This window comes from Epargyreus clarus, unplaced genomic scaffold (genome assembly GCF_041222505.1).
Source record: "Epargyreus clarus isolate Ecla_fem2 unplaced genomic scaffold, WU_Ecla_fem_2.2 ptg000018l, whole genome shotgun sequence".
NCBI classification, from domain to species: Eukaryota; Metazoa; Arthropoda; class Insecta; order Lepidoptera; family Hesperiidae; genus Epargyreus; species Epargyreus clarus.
The window spans coordinates 11,022,706-11,041,016 of NW_027332226.1; the positions used below are offsets into that span (position 1 = coordinate 11,022,706).

The 18,311-nt window shown below is 37.6% G+C and overlaps 1 protein-coding gene across 1 annotated transcript in view; it reads left to right on the plus strand.

Moving 5' to 3' along the window:
- Positions 1 to 18,099, plus strand: part of ed (hemicentin protein echinoid) — a 50,683-nt gene extending 32,584 nt beyond the window's left edge. Inside the window, exons 3-13 of the mRNA XM_073083202.1 lie at positions 3,119 to 3,245; positions 3,719 to 3,852; positions 4,979 to 5,175; positions 8,759 to 9,913; positions 10,526 to 11,091; positions 12,771 to 12,965; positions 13,861 to 14,038; positions 15,183 to 15,566; positions 15,831 to 15,987; positions 16,395 to 16,597; positions 17,069 to 18,099. Coding sequence (XP_072939303.1) covers positions 3,119 to 3,245; positions 3,719 to 3,852; positions 4,979 to 5,175; positions 8,759 to 9,913; positions 10,526 to 11,091; positions 12,771 to 12,965; positions 13,861 to 14,038; positions 15,183 to 15,566; positions 15,831 to 15,987; positions 16,395 to 16,597; positions 17,069 to 17,241 — 3,469 coding nt within the window. The 3' untranslated portion in view covers positions 17,242 to 18,099. The remainder of the gene's footprint in view (positions 1 to 3,118; positions 3,246 to 3,718; positions 3,853 to 4,978; positions 5,176 to 8,758; positions 9,914 to 10,525; positions 11,092 to 12,770; positions 12,966 to 13,860; positions 14,039 to 15,182; positions 15,567 to 15,830; positions 15,988 to 16,394; positions 16,598 to 17,068) is intronic.
- The last annotated feature ends 212 nt before the right edge of the window (positions 18,100 to 18,311 follow it).

Sequence of the window (18,311 nt, forward strand, 5' to 3'; positions counted from 1 at the left end):
AGTTCACATACCGTGGAGATTTTTTTTTTATAAAATCTCTTAGGTATGCAGGTTTCCTCACGATGTTTTTCTTCACCGTTTAACTTCTAATACGCACATAACTTTGAAAAATCAGAGGAGCGTGCCTGGGATTTGAACTTCGGACCCCTCGATCAAGAGGCCGCTTTTTCTTAATCTAGGCTATCACTGCCGGCCAACGATCGCCTTCGTAAAGGGAAGCAGGAAGTTTAAATCCCTAGCCGGGTTTCCACTTGTAATTTAATTAGAATAATGTTGTATGTACTTTTGGTCATTTGTGTACTTGTCGTAATGGGTTTGCTTTGCTTCTACGACACAGGGAAATTACTTCATTTAATTAATTGTCTTGCATTGTGGTCTCGCATCATTTGGAATTAATGATGTGCCGAGTCGGCCATTTTTGGTATTCCAGTACTTTAGTACTCATATAAATTAATTTAAAAAATCAAAAACCCGACTGCACCAAAAAGGCTGAAATAGAATTTCCAAAAGCAGTGTAATAGGCATTTCATTATTTTTATCCAGAAAGCCAAATACAAAGTTTCATAGTAGGTGTCTGCTTCAAAAACAAAAGATGTTCAAACAATATTATCCTATTTTATCCTCGTAGTGTTCATTTACGCTATATAAGGCACCTACAATAAAAAAATGTTAAAGGTGAACAACTCTTATCACTTGAAGTAAAAAAATAGATAGTGGCCGATTCTCAGACCTACTGAATATGTATATAAAATTTGGTGAAAATCGGTGAAGCCGTTTTGGAGGAGTACGGTAACTAACACGAGAATTTTATATATAAGATATATTATTTAATGTATGTGTAATCTCCTCTTAAAATCCTTTATTTTGACACCCTACTCGATAGGTTTGGTTAACTTTTTTTAAAACGTGTTAGTATTTCGCGAAAAAATCCACCATTTACGGTTTATAAAATATATAACTTCAGTAATTCTAAGTTTCGGTCATTATTTTACCTCGTTAAAGGTAGAATTTCATTATTTTTATCCAACAAGCCTGATACAACATTTCATAGTGTTTGCTTCAAAATTGACGATTGTTCAAATGAACTTTTAACCCTTATTTTACCCTCTACGGGGTTGATTTTTCGGAAGGGGATAAATAAGTACGTCCTTGTTCCTATTCAGAAAGCCAAATACAAAATTTTATAGTAGTTGCTTCAAAATTAAAGGATTTCAAAAAAACTTTTTTCCCCTATTTTACCCTCTTAAGGGTAGAATTTCCAAAAGGCCTTTCTTAGTACTTATTCACGCTATACAGAGAACCTTTGTGCAAAATTTCAGAACTGTAAAGTCCTTGGTTTAGACTGTACGTTGATTTCTGAAAAATGAAAAAGTCATTTAGTTAGTCAGTCAGTCAGTCACCTTGCTGTTTTATATATATACAAATATGTTTTTATAATCTCCGTTTAATTTCCTTTCATTTGATACCTTACTCGATAGGTTCGGTTAACTTTTTTTTTTAAATGTGTTACTATTTCGCGCCAGAAATCCGCCATTTTGATTTTTTTTTAGTAACACCTATCTAAGGACACTCGGGTCATTGAGACAAATATAATGACACCTTAACTGTTGAAACTCATCCAGCCGTTTGTTAGATCGGATCAAATAAAGAAAGACAAACATACAAGATACGCGCGAAAAACATAACCCTTCCTTGGCAGTCGGGTAAAAAGAATCGAGTCAGTACTCGAGTCCAAAGTATTCACAAAGTACTCGAGTACTTTGCACAACATACAGTCCAATAGCATGGAAGAGCAAAAAAAAAAAAAAAAACGCCACTCACTACACAAAATTAAACAAGTTTTTACTTTACGAGTAGTAGTTGTAGTGTACGAGTATCGTCAGTATTCGAGTGTTACTGGTACTCGAGTATGCGAGTTTATGTAAGTACTCGAGTACTGACTCGAGTCGACCTGACTCGGCACATCTCTATTTGGAATAATAAATAATAACAATTCTTCCTGTTGTAAGTGGGTACTTAATATTTGTATAAAAAACATGTTTATATACGCACGTAAGAAGTAATACTTCTTTGGCGTGTTTTATAAAAAAAGAATGTGTATATCAATTCGGACACGCGCAAAAAGAGAAATTATTACAAAAGGATTGGTAAGTATCAAAATCCTTACCTATCGTAAATAAAAGATTTATAGTAACTTTTTGGTAGTTTCCCTTTTCTTTTCCAACTTTTGACGTTTTGACATTTATTAGCCAACGTTTGCATGTTTACTAGCCAACTAGGTGTCGATTTTAGATATTGTTGTTGTTGTAAAACTCCACTTATCATTTTTACCAAAGCCAAAAGAAGTACTTCAAAAATGTTCACGTTATCATTATAATTACACAACATATCATAACAGTAGGCGCCAAGAAAACAGAATGATACAAACAATCACCGTCAAAGTGTTTCTCACTTTCCACTTTGTTTCCCTGATGTATGAGATGTCTGCCGCCTTTGTACTTCATGTTCCTTTTTCATGAATATTTCAGAAGTTTTGCGTGCGCCTGTACTTAGACATTTAGGTGATATGTCAACTTAGCTCATCGTAAACATTCCTGACAGAAGTTGGTAATAAAAGTCAAAGTTTTATTTAGTTTTTATATCTTTGTCATAGAATTAAATTTCTATGACAAAGATATAAAAACTTAATGTAGAGTCGTAGACTCTACATCTACCCGAGTGTGAATTTTAACAGCTACCCATAATGTTTTAGAATCGGTAGTGTCAAATATCGTTTGCAGTGACAGCACACCGCTGCTGCTGAGTTCTAATTAGAAGGTGGGATAAGGTAGAGATGCCTATTAAATTAGCTTAATTTAGGAGCTTAGCTTATTGCATGTGCCTAACATAGTAATCCTGTCGTAATTGAGTTCGATTGCAGATGTCCAAAAGCAGAAGAATGAACCTTTTCAGTATTAATATTACTTTATTAATATTAACAATATTACTTAACGTGGTGTTTTTACATATCAAAGTACAGATAAATGTTTTGTGTACAGTGTACACATCAAACCAAGATACTCGATCTCGGTGTCAACCACATCCCGGTCTCGAGAACTGAATGCATATCCTATTACAGAATAACATACGCACCAAAGGAGGGCCGTTTCGACCTGTTGGTGTCGAACGTGTCGTACGAGCGCGACAACGGGAGGTTCGAGTGCCGGGTGAAGGCGGGGGGGTCGGGCCGCACGCTGCACTCGCAGGTAAGGAAGCAATGATATATCAAACGTTCAAATATATCGATGATGTTAACCCTAAAATATCAATATTGAACCATTAACAATACGACGATATATCCGAAGTTCAAAAATATAGATGATGTCGACTCTTAAATGTCCTATTGAACCATTATTATAGATACGAATGATACGATAGTGTCATATCGAAAAAAATGTACCTAACAGATGTTAGGTACATTTTTACACATAGATACACATAGACACAGATGTGTATGTCGAAAATTTCATGTAGTATTTTGAATAATTTAATAATCTTTGAAAGTTGCCGTCGAAACATTGAGTAAATATTTTTGAAATAAATGGTATATCGTCTTAGTAAATTACATATCAAATTAATTATTAAATTTCGATAGAATCAGTTTCTCATATTTCATGCCTTAGATATGAATATCGATTTTTATATATTTAAAACTGACCAAAGTTCATCCTCCTCACAGGGGCATAGCCTGACGGTGCTCACGCAGCCGCAACCTCCGCTCCTGTCCCCAGGAGTACACGCGCAGGCGCAGGAGGGCAAAGAGCTGAAGCTCGCTTGCTCCAGCATTGGCGGTTCACCCGAACCCATTATAAAGTAAGTCTTGATCCATACCTCCATACATACATATACGATACCATTTCGTCGTTGACTCATGACTGTCGCACTGCTGAGCAGAATTAAGTTAGGACATATTGTCACACTGGTCAACTGCCTATAGACTTCGCATACCTTCGAGAGTTTTTGAAAGAACTCCTAAGCAATATCATAGTTATTAGTCGATAAAAAAATATAAAACTTTTCCCGAAAAAGATACTTGAGTACCTATCTTATTTGCTCTATATTTGTACGAAACTATTCTAAAGTAAGTCGTCGACTACAAGATATAGAAAATAATAATAAATACGTAATGAAAAAAATCTTGATCGTGAAAGTTATAAAAGTGTCGTATTACTTTCAACATTTATTTTAGAGTCATATTACGATTTGTATGAGTCAATACTAAAATATTTATGGAATATGAATCATAAATAAAGTAATTGGAATAGGGCTACGTAATCGCTTTAGAAATGATCTTAAAGTTAGCTTTACTAGGTTTGGTGTTTTATTTAAGTTTTATATAACTTTACAAGAAAGGAGACAGGCTGTCCTTTCAATCATTAGAATCAACGTTAAGACATTCCAGCTGATTAGATACGCGCGCCAGATTTAAAATGTAACTACTTATCTCTTTTAAGAGATTAGTTTTGTTTTCTTACTTGTATTATGTTCTTAGTGTTTTGTTACATTATGGAGGTAAGCCGTAATGGACTAGAGGTATGAATATCGGTACAGGGGATCAGTGGTTCAAATCCCAGGCATGTTATCTCTAATTATTCCATGTTATTCGCGTATGACAAATGACAAATGAACTCTAGCATGCTTCAACCGCAAAGAAGATCGCCGTAAATATACATGCCTATGATTGCTCTAAAATAGTGAAGTAAAACACCTTTATTCATTAGAATTTGTTCAGAAAATGTTCTCAAAGGTGCGTTAGCTGTGAGGTCTACCTACCCGCAGATTCAAATGTATATTATTGTTAAATTAGTCATTAAATAAATAGAAAATTCTCTATTGTAAACTCTTTAGTATTTTAACTTACACAGTAAATTAAATAATTGACTCGAGATTACATAATATTTTTTGTGGGCTTTATTAACTTAATATTTTTTTATCGTAGATGGTACCGCGACGGGTCCACGTACCCGATGGAGGCGTCGCTGGTGCACGGGCGCACGCGCGCGGAGCCGTCCGTCGCGACGCTGGCGCTGGTGCCGAGCCGCGACGACGACGGCGCCACCTTCCGCTGCGTCGTCTGGAACCGCGCCATGCCGGAGGGACAGCAGCTGGACGCCACCGTCGATCTTAGTGTTAACTGTGAGTTGATTTATTTATTTACTAGCTGACCCGGCAAACGTTGTGTTGCCATATAAATAAAAATGTAAAGGGTGAACAACCCTTATCACTTAGGGATATGAAAAATAGATAGTAGCTGATTCTCAGACCTACTGAATATGCATATAAAATTTGGTGAAAATCGGTAAAGCCGTTTCGGAGGAGTACGGTAACTAACATTATAGGTGAAGACAGCATGCAATTACAGAGAGCGAGTAACAGCGAGCAGTATTATCATAATTAAACTGTATTAAAATCTAATTAGTGTAGGTAAATCTAAAAGTGGTGATCCTTCGAGTTATAGAAAACACCACGACACGTATTTCCTAATGACAGATGTGTTAAGAGTTGTTTCCTGTACACCACTGATACTCCTACAGCAATGTTAAGCGTTGCGTTCTGGATTGAAGAGTGTTTTAAGGTACACGTATATGATAGATAGTTATGTTGTATCCCTTATGTTGAGTTCTCAGTGTCCCTCATGGGAATCTGTTAGACCCATCCATATATGAGGTTTTCATACGATAAGGTTGGCGATAAACTTTCACAATTAAAATATGATGATAATAACCGGAACTAATAGCTTAAAGTCTCTCGGAAGCACGGAAGTGTGTTCACCCGCTTTCGGTTACCAAACTCCGCGCCCAATGTTGCTTAACTTTGTTGATCGGGTACTATCTACACAGGCGAGGCTATTTGCGCATCGTTTGATGGCTTTGAGTCCTACCTGAGGCCGATTACGAATTTGAACGGCCCGAGTTAATAGATCTGCTCGTATCTCAATACAGCCAACAGTGTAGAGCAAAGGCACTTTACATGCATTTAGTCGTATAATAGAAAAACCTTTCTAAGCCAAATAGATATTTGTGTCAGCAGTACTGGCTATATTGTTTGGCAGTTCGTAGGCTATAAAAATTAGAGCGGCTTTATTATTTGCGTCTTTCTTATAGCATGTAAACCACCATAGACGTAGTAATAATGACTTCAATGACATTCGAAACCTCTGCAGAAAAAACTAACAGGTACCGATATAGCTTAAATTAACTCTCAAAGTTAGACTTTGCGGGCTTTAAATAATTTAGCAGATAGTGTCTCTATCAAAAAGGTACAAGGCATTGCAGGGAGGCTCATAGTGCGGTTATGGGTACCTACCGTAGTTCAGACACGACGTACATGATACATGAGAGCGTTCTATTCTTGAATAGAGTATTAGGTAACCTAGTCAAGGTTCTAACTTTAGGTATGGAATAGTAGACTGTTTATAGATAAATCCATATCCGACTCTACATATGCGAATAGTTTGTCTCTAAATTACTACGTAATACTAATATGCAATATGCATGCACACCTACGTATATCTGCATAATGAGCACAGTGTTAAATGCTGTTGCTGTTAAGACTTCTGAGGTACACAGGGGTACACATCTGTGGCCAACTTCACGTAAGACGGTGATCTTATCTGGGGTTGATCTCAGATGACAATGGGCGTCATTGGCCACACACCATCAGGTGCGCTGCATGCTAGTTTGCTATTATATAAAGATAAACATACCCGTAATAGATTTTGACTCGTGTGCTTTTTGATTAAACAGACGTTGTACCAATTTTAATTATTTATTGCGTAATTATATTACTTATGAATTCAAGTGTAGCATACCTGTTTTGTTGAATTATTCAGTAAGCTATAAGATCCAATTAATTTTTTAGTTAGTTAATAACTTAATACTTTAAGTCGATATATCCTTTTACGTGCTCCTCAAAGCGTATCGAATACATATAAATAAGTTGTAAAATTGATAAAATCTCGCGTTCCGAATAACAATGATTATTTTATTTATTGATTAAAAGTTCCACAGTGACTCTCGATTCTGGTTATTTTGCTTTGAATACGGATTTCAAAGTCAATTCAATATCGAATCTATTCATTGAATGGGTGGCAACGAGCACATCGCTACAGAGCTCAATATAAGCATTGGGAGTGTTACTGCATGGCGCATGCTACCTGTACGTGCGACGTGTAATGGGATGTTGTGAAAGCGAAATGAGGGATTTTGTTTGAGCCAGTTCCTTTGCACGTTGGAAGGCAAATATAGTCGCAACGGGCACTACATTCCCCGAGCGAGCCTGTAGGCCGCGGGCTAGACGCAAAAGCTTTTGTTGTCTTGGACTTTTTTGCAAATATACGCTTTTAAATAGTATCAAAGCTTTCGTGTAATGTGTCTGTATGTTTGGTAAACCGTTTCTCACCTACACAATGTAGTATGTTCAACGAAGGACATGTACAAGCTCACGATATTCATTCTCACAAGTGATTAAATAAAATAATGAAAATATTATCAAAGAACTCCATTTATTTTTAACAAGATTCGCATATTATCCGACATTATCACATGATTCTTTGCGAGCTAGGTTTTGAGAGCGTTCAGTGTTTATCAAATGAATAATGTATTTTACTGAACAATCTTTTCATAAATGAACATCATAATAATAGGTATTTAATACGAGTAATCTAATACTGAAAACTCTTCAAAAACAAGTCCTTTCTTACAAATATTTTATAGAGTGTTTATTATTGTTTTTGTGGACTATACAAATACAGCTTATGTTCGAGTTAGATTTAAAGGACGTATCAATCTATCATTAGATCATTAGATAAATTGGTACGTCACTATATTCATGTGAACGTATGTGCCTACATGAAATTCTTGTAATATTAATAACATTTATGGAAAGGAATTTGTAATAACTGCAAGCGCGTTACAAGCACATAACTTTAGAAAGTAAAGTATCACATACTTATTGTCGTATCTGCGCTAAATGAAATGAAACTTGATTTCGTTTGTGTCGACGTTGATTGACAGACGTTATTGAAATTTTCGAACATTGTGATGTAAGCAAAAAAAAATTGTCATGTCCTTAGGACATAGGACTACATCTTTTCCTGATTAATGAAAATAAATAAGATTATCTTTCAGATCATATTTTGTAACCTAAATTATTGCCTTCATTTTGCAACACTGTCGTAAAATATGTTGCTCGGTAAATAGCGCAATTCGGTCTTTTCCGGTACACACTGGCGTAATTAAGAACTAATAACATAAATATTTATCATTCGCCGCTCAGTTCCTGCCGCTGTGTTTATATCAAAACGCTTCCCAAATTCCGATTAAATTTTTCATGCGTCGACCCAAATGAAAAACATGAGCCATGAACGACTGCAATGCATGTTCTAATTCAGACGGGTTCTGTAAACAGTTTAGTAACTGGTGTGCAGCGTATGTAGAACACCGACATCCGTTTCCTATAAGATCTGGCATGACTCAAGAATAAAATGAAAACATCATATTGTGCAACATTGGTCGTATCATTTCGTTATGTTGCAACGCTTGCTACCGGTTGATAGATTTGTTATCCCGCCAATGTAAATTATACACATTAAGAAAATAAACGTTCGATTCGATTTTTAAATGCACCAGATGTGGTGCGAAGCAAATTCTACTTAGAAGTCGAATAAAAAAAATAATGTTTGTTTAGTTATATCTCATAATTGTTTTTTTATTCGTAGATTTTCCACGCATCGAAATTGGACCAGAAAATCCTTTACGAGTAGAAATCGATGGGACTGCAACGATGGAGTGCAAGGTAGACGCTAAACCGAAAGTAAACACTGTTAGGTGGACCAGGAACGGCAAATACATATCCAATTCTTTCACCCACACGATTCAAGGTATTACCGTTCAAGATGCGGGAAAGTACACATGCAGCGCTGACAATGGGCTCGGTCGCCCCGGAGAAAAGGAGATTTACTTAGATGTTTTATATCCTCCTACGGTCACGGTAGATTCTAAAACATACGAAGCCGAAGAAGGCGGTACTGTTGAAATTCGTTGTGACGTATCTGCTAATCCGGAACCGATATCTATAGAATGGGCGAAGGAAGGAAAGGCAGATTTTCGACAAAAAGGTAACACATTAATGTTATCGCGCGTAGACGCCGAAGTAGCTGGTACGTATGTATGTCGCGCGGTGAACGTTATATCCTCGAGCAGCGGTAATCGTGTGGAGCGTGCAAATAGTGCTTCGGTAGCGGTACTGGTGCGGCATAAGCCCGGTCGCGCCAACATCAGCCCTGATCGACCAGTGGCCCAAGAGGGTGCTGCGGTGACGCTCACGTGTAGTGCCAACCCGCCCGGCTGGCCCGCGCCACAGTACCGCTGGTTCCGAGACATCGACACCGGCGACACCAAACCGAATGTTCTAGCTACCGGAAGCAAATATACCATCCCCAGCGCGCACCTTGGAAGTGAAGGAGTCTACCACTGCCAGGCCACGAACGAGCTAGGTCATGGCGAGTTTGCCTCCGTGAATCTCGAGGTTTATCAACCGCCCAGGTTTCAGTCTAAATTACAGCCGCACATGATCAAAAACTCCGGCGAGCACAATTTTTCCTTGACGTGTATCGCCCTAGGCAAGCCTCTGCCCAACGTTAAGTGGTACAAAGATAATAACGAGATCAAACAAGACACTAATTTGTACGAAATAAAAACCGAGATTAACGACAGCAGAAACGCTGTGTACAACATTCAAAGTATGCTTAGATTTTACGGTAAAGCGAGGCCCAACGAGGACGACCTGTTACCGGAAGACAGAGGCGTGTACACGTGCTCCTTTGAAAACGAAGTCAAAAAAGTCGAATCCGCAATGCAACTCCGAATAGAACGTAAGTAAGCTTTGCGTGTCGTAACGTAACCAGCTTTTATGTTAACTTTTCAGTTTAATGTTCCTTTATTTATTCAAAGAAGCTATTTTCACGCTACAACCTTTTAACAAATGAAGTTCTTGTGGCCGTTTAGTAAAATTAAAGAAAAAATGGCGCAAAACATATAATCAATTTATCTATTACATTATAATAATTCATACTCTTTGCATTTAATCCATTGACGTAATGGAATATTAAATGAAGTCGATTAAAAATAAGTAAATACGACAAGCGAAAGTATGGAAAGCTGATCTTTTAATGTTATATAACGATAGTAAAAACAAGATCAGTTTGTGAGCAGCGAGTATTATAATACAAATAGCGTAATGGAACCGATGGATTATGTCATTGATTAAGCTGTGCCTGATTAAACTCTGATTAACTTTCGCTTTTCGTTTGACAAGTAAAGTGCAATTACATTTTATATTGAAACAGGGACATTAACTTTCAAATATTTATCATTTAATTTATTACTCATTAACATAGTCTACTTTTCTCACAAACACTAACATTGCCAAATTTTGCATCTATTGTCTTTAAAATACACACTTTAAAGCGTGTAATAATTTACAGACGAACCAATATCAATCCGACAACAGAAAAAAGTCGCATTTGACCTAATGGAAACAGCAGAGATTTCATGTAGAGTTCAGGCATACCCTAAACCCGAATTCCAATGGTTTTATGGAACGAACACGGCTCCGTTGCAAATGTCTTCGGAAGGCCACTACGAGATCAGCACCACGACTGACAACAACGATTCCTACTTGAGCATCCTTAAGATTAGGAACGTGAAGCCGCAAGACTACGGCGAATACTACTGCAAAGTGAAGAATTCGTTGGGAAACATTCGACCGCAAATACGGTTGCAGCCGAAAGGGGCCCCGGAGTCGCCGAGGTCATTGGCTAGTCAGAAGATAGGGCCGGGATACGTGACTTTGAAATGGGAGGCTGGTTTCGACGGGGGTTTGTCGAGTACCAAGTACTTTGTGTTGTATCGACGGGTGATGAACGCGGCGAGCGGGCAGCACTGCGCCACCGAGCGCGCGGACGAGTACGATTGGAAGGAGTACGACTGCCGGCGCGCCAACCCTTGCAACGTCACGCGATTGGAGCAACACAATACGTATTATTTCAAGGTCAGTTTTATTATAGCCACATCGATTTGCACAATTTAGTTTAAGTAATACGTTTCATTCATGGGTATTTTCAAGTAACTTTGCACATTAATAGAAGGTGTGGTGCGGCGGCAACTTGGATATTGATTATTGTTTTTAATGGAATTTTGACTATGAAATGAAAATAACTGCCTACTTATTTCACTGGAAAATTTTCAAGTTTTATCAAGTTAGCTTATCAATATGTAGGATAGAATAATAAAATTCAGACCTACTCGAGGCCTTTCATGTATATTCTAAATTATTCTTTTCCTTTCATGTATATTCTAAATTATTCTAGTTTTATTAAAAAATATTCTGGCCTTTTAAATTGTAGCATTCATTTTATATTTTTATTGTACAAACATTCACTCATGCGTATTGCGTATTATTCGGGATAGCCGAAACAGCTCAACCAACTTCAATGCACGTATCGATCGTTGGTGCGACTGTACAGTTCCAAACAGTATTCGTGACCACCAAACATGTGCATTTCGAAAGTGTATTGATGATTTTTTTTCAACTTTTGAATTCGCTTTATAATGGCGCACTTAAAGGGCAAAAATATTGATTCCTATGCATTTATTAAAAGAACACATGTAAGTTTTAATTAAGATCGGCAATATAAAATTGTACATTCGTTACGCACGGCAATTATATTTTATCTCTATGTAAATAATTGCTAAAATATGCAATATTAATTATTTCATAAATTGCAAAATAATGTACCGATATTTGGTTGTGTAACATATTCACATACCTTACATGTTAACTGTATACATATTTATTCTATTAGTGTGATTCACCTTGTATTTTTACTGTTATTGCTACGGACAGCATCTGACATTTGCTTTCAAGGTAAATCAAACTTAATTTTATTAAGTTTGGTGTGCGGTCACACCTAGTAGTTAAACTATGTTGAGTTATTCAATAAATTACTAAATTATGTTTTGATCCTATACCTACCTGTTAACAATTCCTATTAATTTATCACGTTCTGCTTGTGACTTATGTTCGTCAACTTTAAACTATAGTAGATCAAGATAATATACTTAATTATAAAGACAATAAAGAACATAATTCAAATTTAGTGTAATTAGGTACGTAACACATGCAATTTTCCTTGCAAATTGTAAACAAATTGCAACATGCAAATTACGTGATTTTTCAAGAACATCTTGATTAAAGGAAGAATGAAAACTACAATATAATCGAAATTACATACGTACCTATGTATCGTCGTATTCAGTAATTTTCTTTTTATCCTTATAGGTTAAAGAATGACAGAGTTGTAAAAGAAAATATACTTAACACCCACTTACTGTCGCATCTTAAAAGTAGAATATGAATAGTTTACTTATTTATTGGTAACGCCTTATATATTTCAAGGACTATTTTATAATCGCCTTTCATAAGCATTACCTATACAACTTTTGTTCGGGTTATATTAAATGGATTGTTTGTATTGAATACTTTTTCAAATTATTGTTAAGGATCTAAAACTTTTAACAGAAATTCTTTTAAAATAAGTACTCTAGGTGTGGCCTCATCTATTGTTTTTTTTGTTTTATTGTACCGCTTAAGTCTTGTAATGCTTTGTTAGCACGCACGACTGATTTCAGTTACTGTAAACATTTTCTGATTATGATCTTTGACTCCAGGTGAAAGCTGTAAACACTAAGGGTCAAAGCAACTACTCGAATGAGATTATGGTGACCACGAAAGTGGATAAGATCCTACCACCGGAACAAGTTACTTTTGATCCGAGCTCGAATACGTTGTCGTTTAACGTGGGGCCGACGTGCTTGCCTCTGACGGGTGTCGTCGAAGGCTTAGGAGGAATGGGAGGATGGCAGGTAATTGTTTTTGTATTATTATTTTTAAATGTATTAGTTTAAAGTGTTCAATTCTTCAACGACGATTTAAGAATAGTATGATTTGTAGAAAGGGGCCTGCTGAGCAAAGATCTCCTTGAAGAATAATTAAGGGTTTTAAATGGTGTACATTAACATACTAGTCAAATGCGGATTGGTAGAATTCTTATATTTTTGAGAATTATCAATCACGGGCGGACGTTGAATTTATTCTCGGCACTGTGTTGATTTTATAACGTACAGATTCGCAGCTAGGGTCATGAGTGCCCTTAGCAAGGTTTGAATCCCACGCTTTCAAGTTTGAAAATCATATTTTTTTACACTTATTTTATACATGATACGATTGTATGACGTAGGCAACCGTATTATATACGATCACTGTTTTCGCTGACTTATTGTAAAACTGACTACATTTTTACGTGTTGTTACGCAGGTCGTACTTCGATCACTAATAAGAACTTAGTGATCGAAGAGGTCGTACCGTTTTATTTACGACCTTTTTTCGCTTATTAATTTCAATACTGATTTGATTTTTACGTGTTCTTCATAGATTAGTAAAGATTACTCACTCCTCACAAGAAAATGTAACCAGTTTTGACAACTGAAATTGTCACTGTCATCGATTTTCGTGTTTGTAAAATATTAAAAAAAAATAGTTTTTTGATAGTTTACGAATGAAACGATATTTCTCCGCATTTTTTCTTCGATTTCGTGTTATTTTTGCAACACTTTACTGCACATGTCGGCATTGTTCGTAAATTAAACCATGCAGCTATTAAATCGCTGACAGAATTGTCAGCCGTTTAAGCCGATTAATGGCTTCCTTCAATTACGAGGCGGTGAGATATTTATACTTATCTATGGTGTCCTTTCGCAGGTGGTAGAAACGCTAGCGGTCCGCGCGTTAGGTACCGCGTCGTCGCCGCACGAGATACGGTTGGAGGCGGCCCGCGCGCCGCGCCGCGCCGCCGTGGACGCGCTCAACCCGCGCGTGCGGCTCAAGCTCTGTCTGCGCGACAACCACGACGTGTGCAGCGAGTACGTTGAGGCTGAGAGTGAGTACACGTGTAGACGTACATTGTTAATAAGCGTTTAACACTGCGGTTATTAGGCAGAAATGCATAAGGCAGAATAACACTGCTGTTATGAAGCAGAAATAGATGTGGCGGTGGTGCCGCTGGAGTCGAATCACATAGGGTTCTACCAGTTTCAAAGTTACAGGAGCTAATACTGTTAAGCTAATACTTTTATACAATGATCAAATTATATACTTTACTCAGGCTCTTCTTCATTAAAGTAAACGAGCATTATGTCTAATTGATGGTAAATGGTCAATACCACCTATCTTTAACCAATTCCGTAAAGAATAGGCGTTCTATCAGAAGTCTAAAAAAGATGCGTTTCTACTTCTAAAGCATCAGATGGCAACCTTCTCATAATTATGCACCTAAGTCAATCGGCATCTATGTTCTACTGAAACGCAATAACAGCTTCACGCTATAAATATGTCCACCATCGAACCATAATGGTTATACCATCTTTGAAATAGATGGATAGAGTTACTTAACAAAAAGAATTTATTTGCACTTGTATGAAAGACCACACCTTATGAACTTAAGTTTGTTGTATTCATAGTTATTAGGACTCGTTGTATGACAGATTATTTTTAATGTTCGTATGGTGATTAATCTCATACTACTTACGGTATCTTCTCACTATAAGATTGGATAAACGATACAAGATGGATTTGTACAAAATTAAATTGTTTTGCTTAAAATGGTATCATGCTTATGTTGTTTTAAGAAAACTGTAGTATCGAGTTATGCTAAGTTCATAATTAAAGTTAATAGACTGGGTGACTTGGCTCTTGTCGGGATTTCAAAACTTTTTACAGCTCAAGTAATGGGAGCCTTTTGTCTTACCTAATTAATTAATAAAGGAATGTTTTGAGGAGATTCATAGTTTTCCTGAACTTAAGAATATCCTACTTCTACAGTGGAAGACATACCTACTGGAAATTACGGCAGATGTAATTTGTAAATAACATTGATCCCTATACAGGGGTATAAATAAATAATACTTACTTCTACATATGAATGGCGTGGTCGTCGAGTCAGTATTTTAATAAGGTCTAAAAAGGCTTCATGTATTTGGTCACCTATTTAATCTTGTAAATCTAAAGTTGTTATTTTGTTTCAGTTGGCACCTCATACACTAAAGAAGCTGCAGCGCTGACTACAGCCACCGTCATTGCCATAGTGGTCTCCTGCTTGGTTTTCCTTTTGTTCCTCAGTCTTCTGTTTATCTTCTGTCGATGCAAACGCAATGAGAACAAGAAGAAGACTTCTAAAGACTACGAAATGGACTCGATGAGACCACCGATGGTGTCCCCTCAGAATCAGGCTCCTCCACCTTACTACCCGAGCACGGGTATGGAGAATAAGGCCTTAGAACATTCGATGGACTTGGCCCTGTCGATGGATGATTCGAAGAATGCTGTGTACGCCACCCAGGGCGGCTACGGCTATCACATCGCGCCCCACGCCCAGGGCCATCCAGGGCAAAACTTGAGTAATTCAGATTGTAAGTATATAAGAGTATATTCAAACCTTGTTAAAATATTATTTATTTTTGTTCCATGTTAAAAATTATTTACTCAAAAATATTTTGTTCAATGCAATCACAAAGGACTATCCAGTACGGTTGTCCACGTGGAAGGTAAACTCGACCCAATTACAAGTAATACGGTGATTTTGCATGCTGAGTGCCACTCCCCCGCCCTGCGCTTCCTGTCCACCAAGCTCGGTCCGCTGTGCACCCCAGCTAACCCGTGTTCATTATCCATAGGGGTGAATATGGGCTACATTGAGAACAGCTACACGAACAGCAACAACGGTGGCAGCGTCAACTCCCAAGACTCGCTGTGGCAGATGAAGATGGCGGCCGCCAACAACGCCGCCGGCATCCCCGCGCACCAAATGATGGACAGGCAGAGCAATTATGGGTAAGTTCGAGCAATTAGCGATTGATTTTATATTTGTATTCCAAACACATTGATTGCTACATTAGTGTACGTTCAATCTATATCGATAGTAAATATATCTTATTGATAATTTTGTCATATGGAATCCAAAAAAGTCGTTGGACAATTCTTGTAGATATTACAAAAAACCTCAATAGCGCTTTACGTTGCTGCTATTAGATGAACTCCTTGTATAAATATTTTTCTTTTACTAAATCAAAAGTTAAGTAGTTATAGCATAATAGCAGTGATAGATGAGTGTTGGAAACTCGGCCTCTCAATTGAAAAGCCTTTGACTAAATTATTAATTTCAGACCCGTTCCTGCAGTGATAAAATAATTAGTTAACTACATTAACACAGCACAATAATCGTGTCGTGTCGTTTGCAGGTACGACCCGATCGCGCACGGCGGGTACGGCACGATCGACGACTACGCGCCGTACTCGCCGCTGGGCGCCGCGCCGCCCGCGCCGCCCGCGCCGCTCGCCGACTACGGGCTGCGCGGCTCGCAGAACCCCTCGCGACAGGACTACTGCTCCGATCCGTATGCCTCTGTGCATAAGCCGAAGAAGCGCATGGATCAGCATATTGGTTAGTATTATATGTAACTTTATGAGGTACGCCATGAGACGGAAGCGGCTTGGCGTCATATTTTTAGAACGGCAACGGTTACGCCGAGATTTTGTGTTGCTATAATAACATTAAATTATAGAGATGATACGATATATAATAAGATTAATGTAGTTCGATTCTTTTGATGTTTTGGCATACTGAATTCTGCATTATGCAAATGATTATAGAGGTTTTTAACTGTTGAGGAGGATACATTGGCCTATTCCTCAGTTGCACCAATGCTTACAACGCCATCTTTTATACTACTATTGTAAGACAAAAATTCTGCATCTATTTCTATCTATCCACCTGTTATTGAGTAGATATTTTGCTAGATTTCCCCTTGATTTATAAGTTTATTAAAAATATAATACAAGTACGTACTAAATATTGAACATCTATAACGAGAGACTCCATAGACATCTACAACATAAATGTATCTTTTTCCAGAGTCCCCGTACCACGAGGTGAGCGGTCTGCCGGAAGCGTACGCGGGCGGCGAGGAGGCGGCGGGCGAGGACAAGCCCGCGCACCTGTCGCTCAGCTACGACGAGTCGCTCGAGTCCGGCTACTCCACGCCCAACTCGCGCGCGAGACGCGTCATCCGCGAGATCATCGTGTGAACGTGCGACGACCGTGACACGACACGACACGACAGTGTAGCCAGCATTGATTCTCCTTTGTACTGTTACTTAGGGAATCTTTAATCCCTAAGACAAAATTGATGTTAGTAACATTATTTAAAGTTTTATTTTTTCTTAAATTTGTGAATTGAAAATTAATACTAAATTCACACCTGATTCGATTTCAAGTTGAATTCACAATTTCGTCTTTAATTCACTGTAAAAACATATAAGGAAAACTACAATGTTGGCTACACTGTAATAGGGAGGATGGCAAACCGTCACAAGTAATACTACTTTAGGTCATTTTTATAACCTACTGAAACACCTGGCAAATAAGTACATACAGTGACTTCCCATATTTACATAGGTCCGTCCTCCCGATGATGATCAAACATCATCGATAGTCATCATATAACTATGTAATATGATCATGATTGACTGACCCAGGGTCGTCAATGGCTGATGCAAGCGGCGCACTAAATATTACCAAAAACTGATAACGTCATGTTTATATCGACAGACTTCAAGGAGTCAGTCATGTACCATGGCAGACAGAATCGCATTTTTCTATACAATACTTTGGCAGACACGGCTTGTCTGCGCATCTGCGTTACGCTAGAAAATGTTTTCTTTAATCATTGTTTACGAGAATACATTTTTGTCTGACATGTTACGCGAATGACCGCTCCGTGTCTGCAGATATAAATTGAGCCTAATACGTCGTCGTTATCTTTTATTGGTAAAATAGAATGTCCCCTGGGAAAACACCTTAATATTTTGTATAGACAGAAGTGATTACCTATGAAACAATTGGGACTTTTTATTTAGTGTTGTTGCTTGCGTTTAGTTAATTCCTGCACTGGACAATTCGTTTCTGCGTGACAATTTTGAGCTTAACAGATCGATTTATGTATGAATACGTGACGAATACTTATTGACTATTTTTGAGAATAATTATCGAAGTATTGTCACGTTTTGTCACTTAGTGTTGTATGGGATTAAGAATATCATATCTACATTATTGTGATGTGAATATTTATGGTTACAGACCGCGTTTTATACAATTT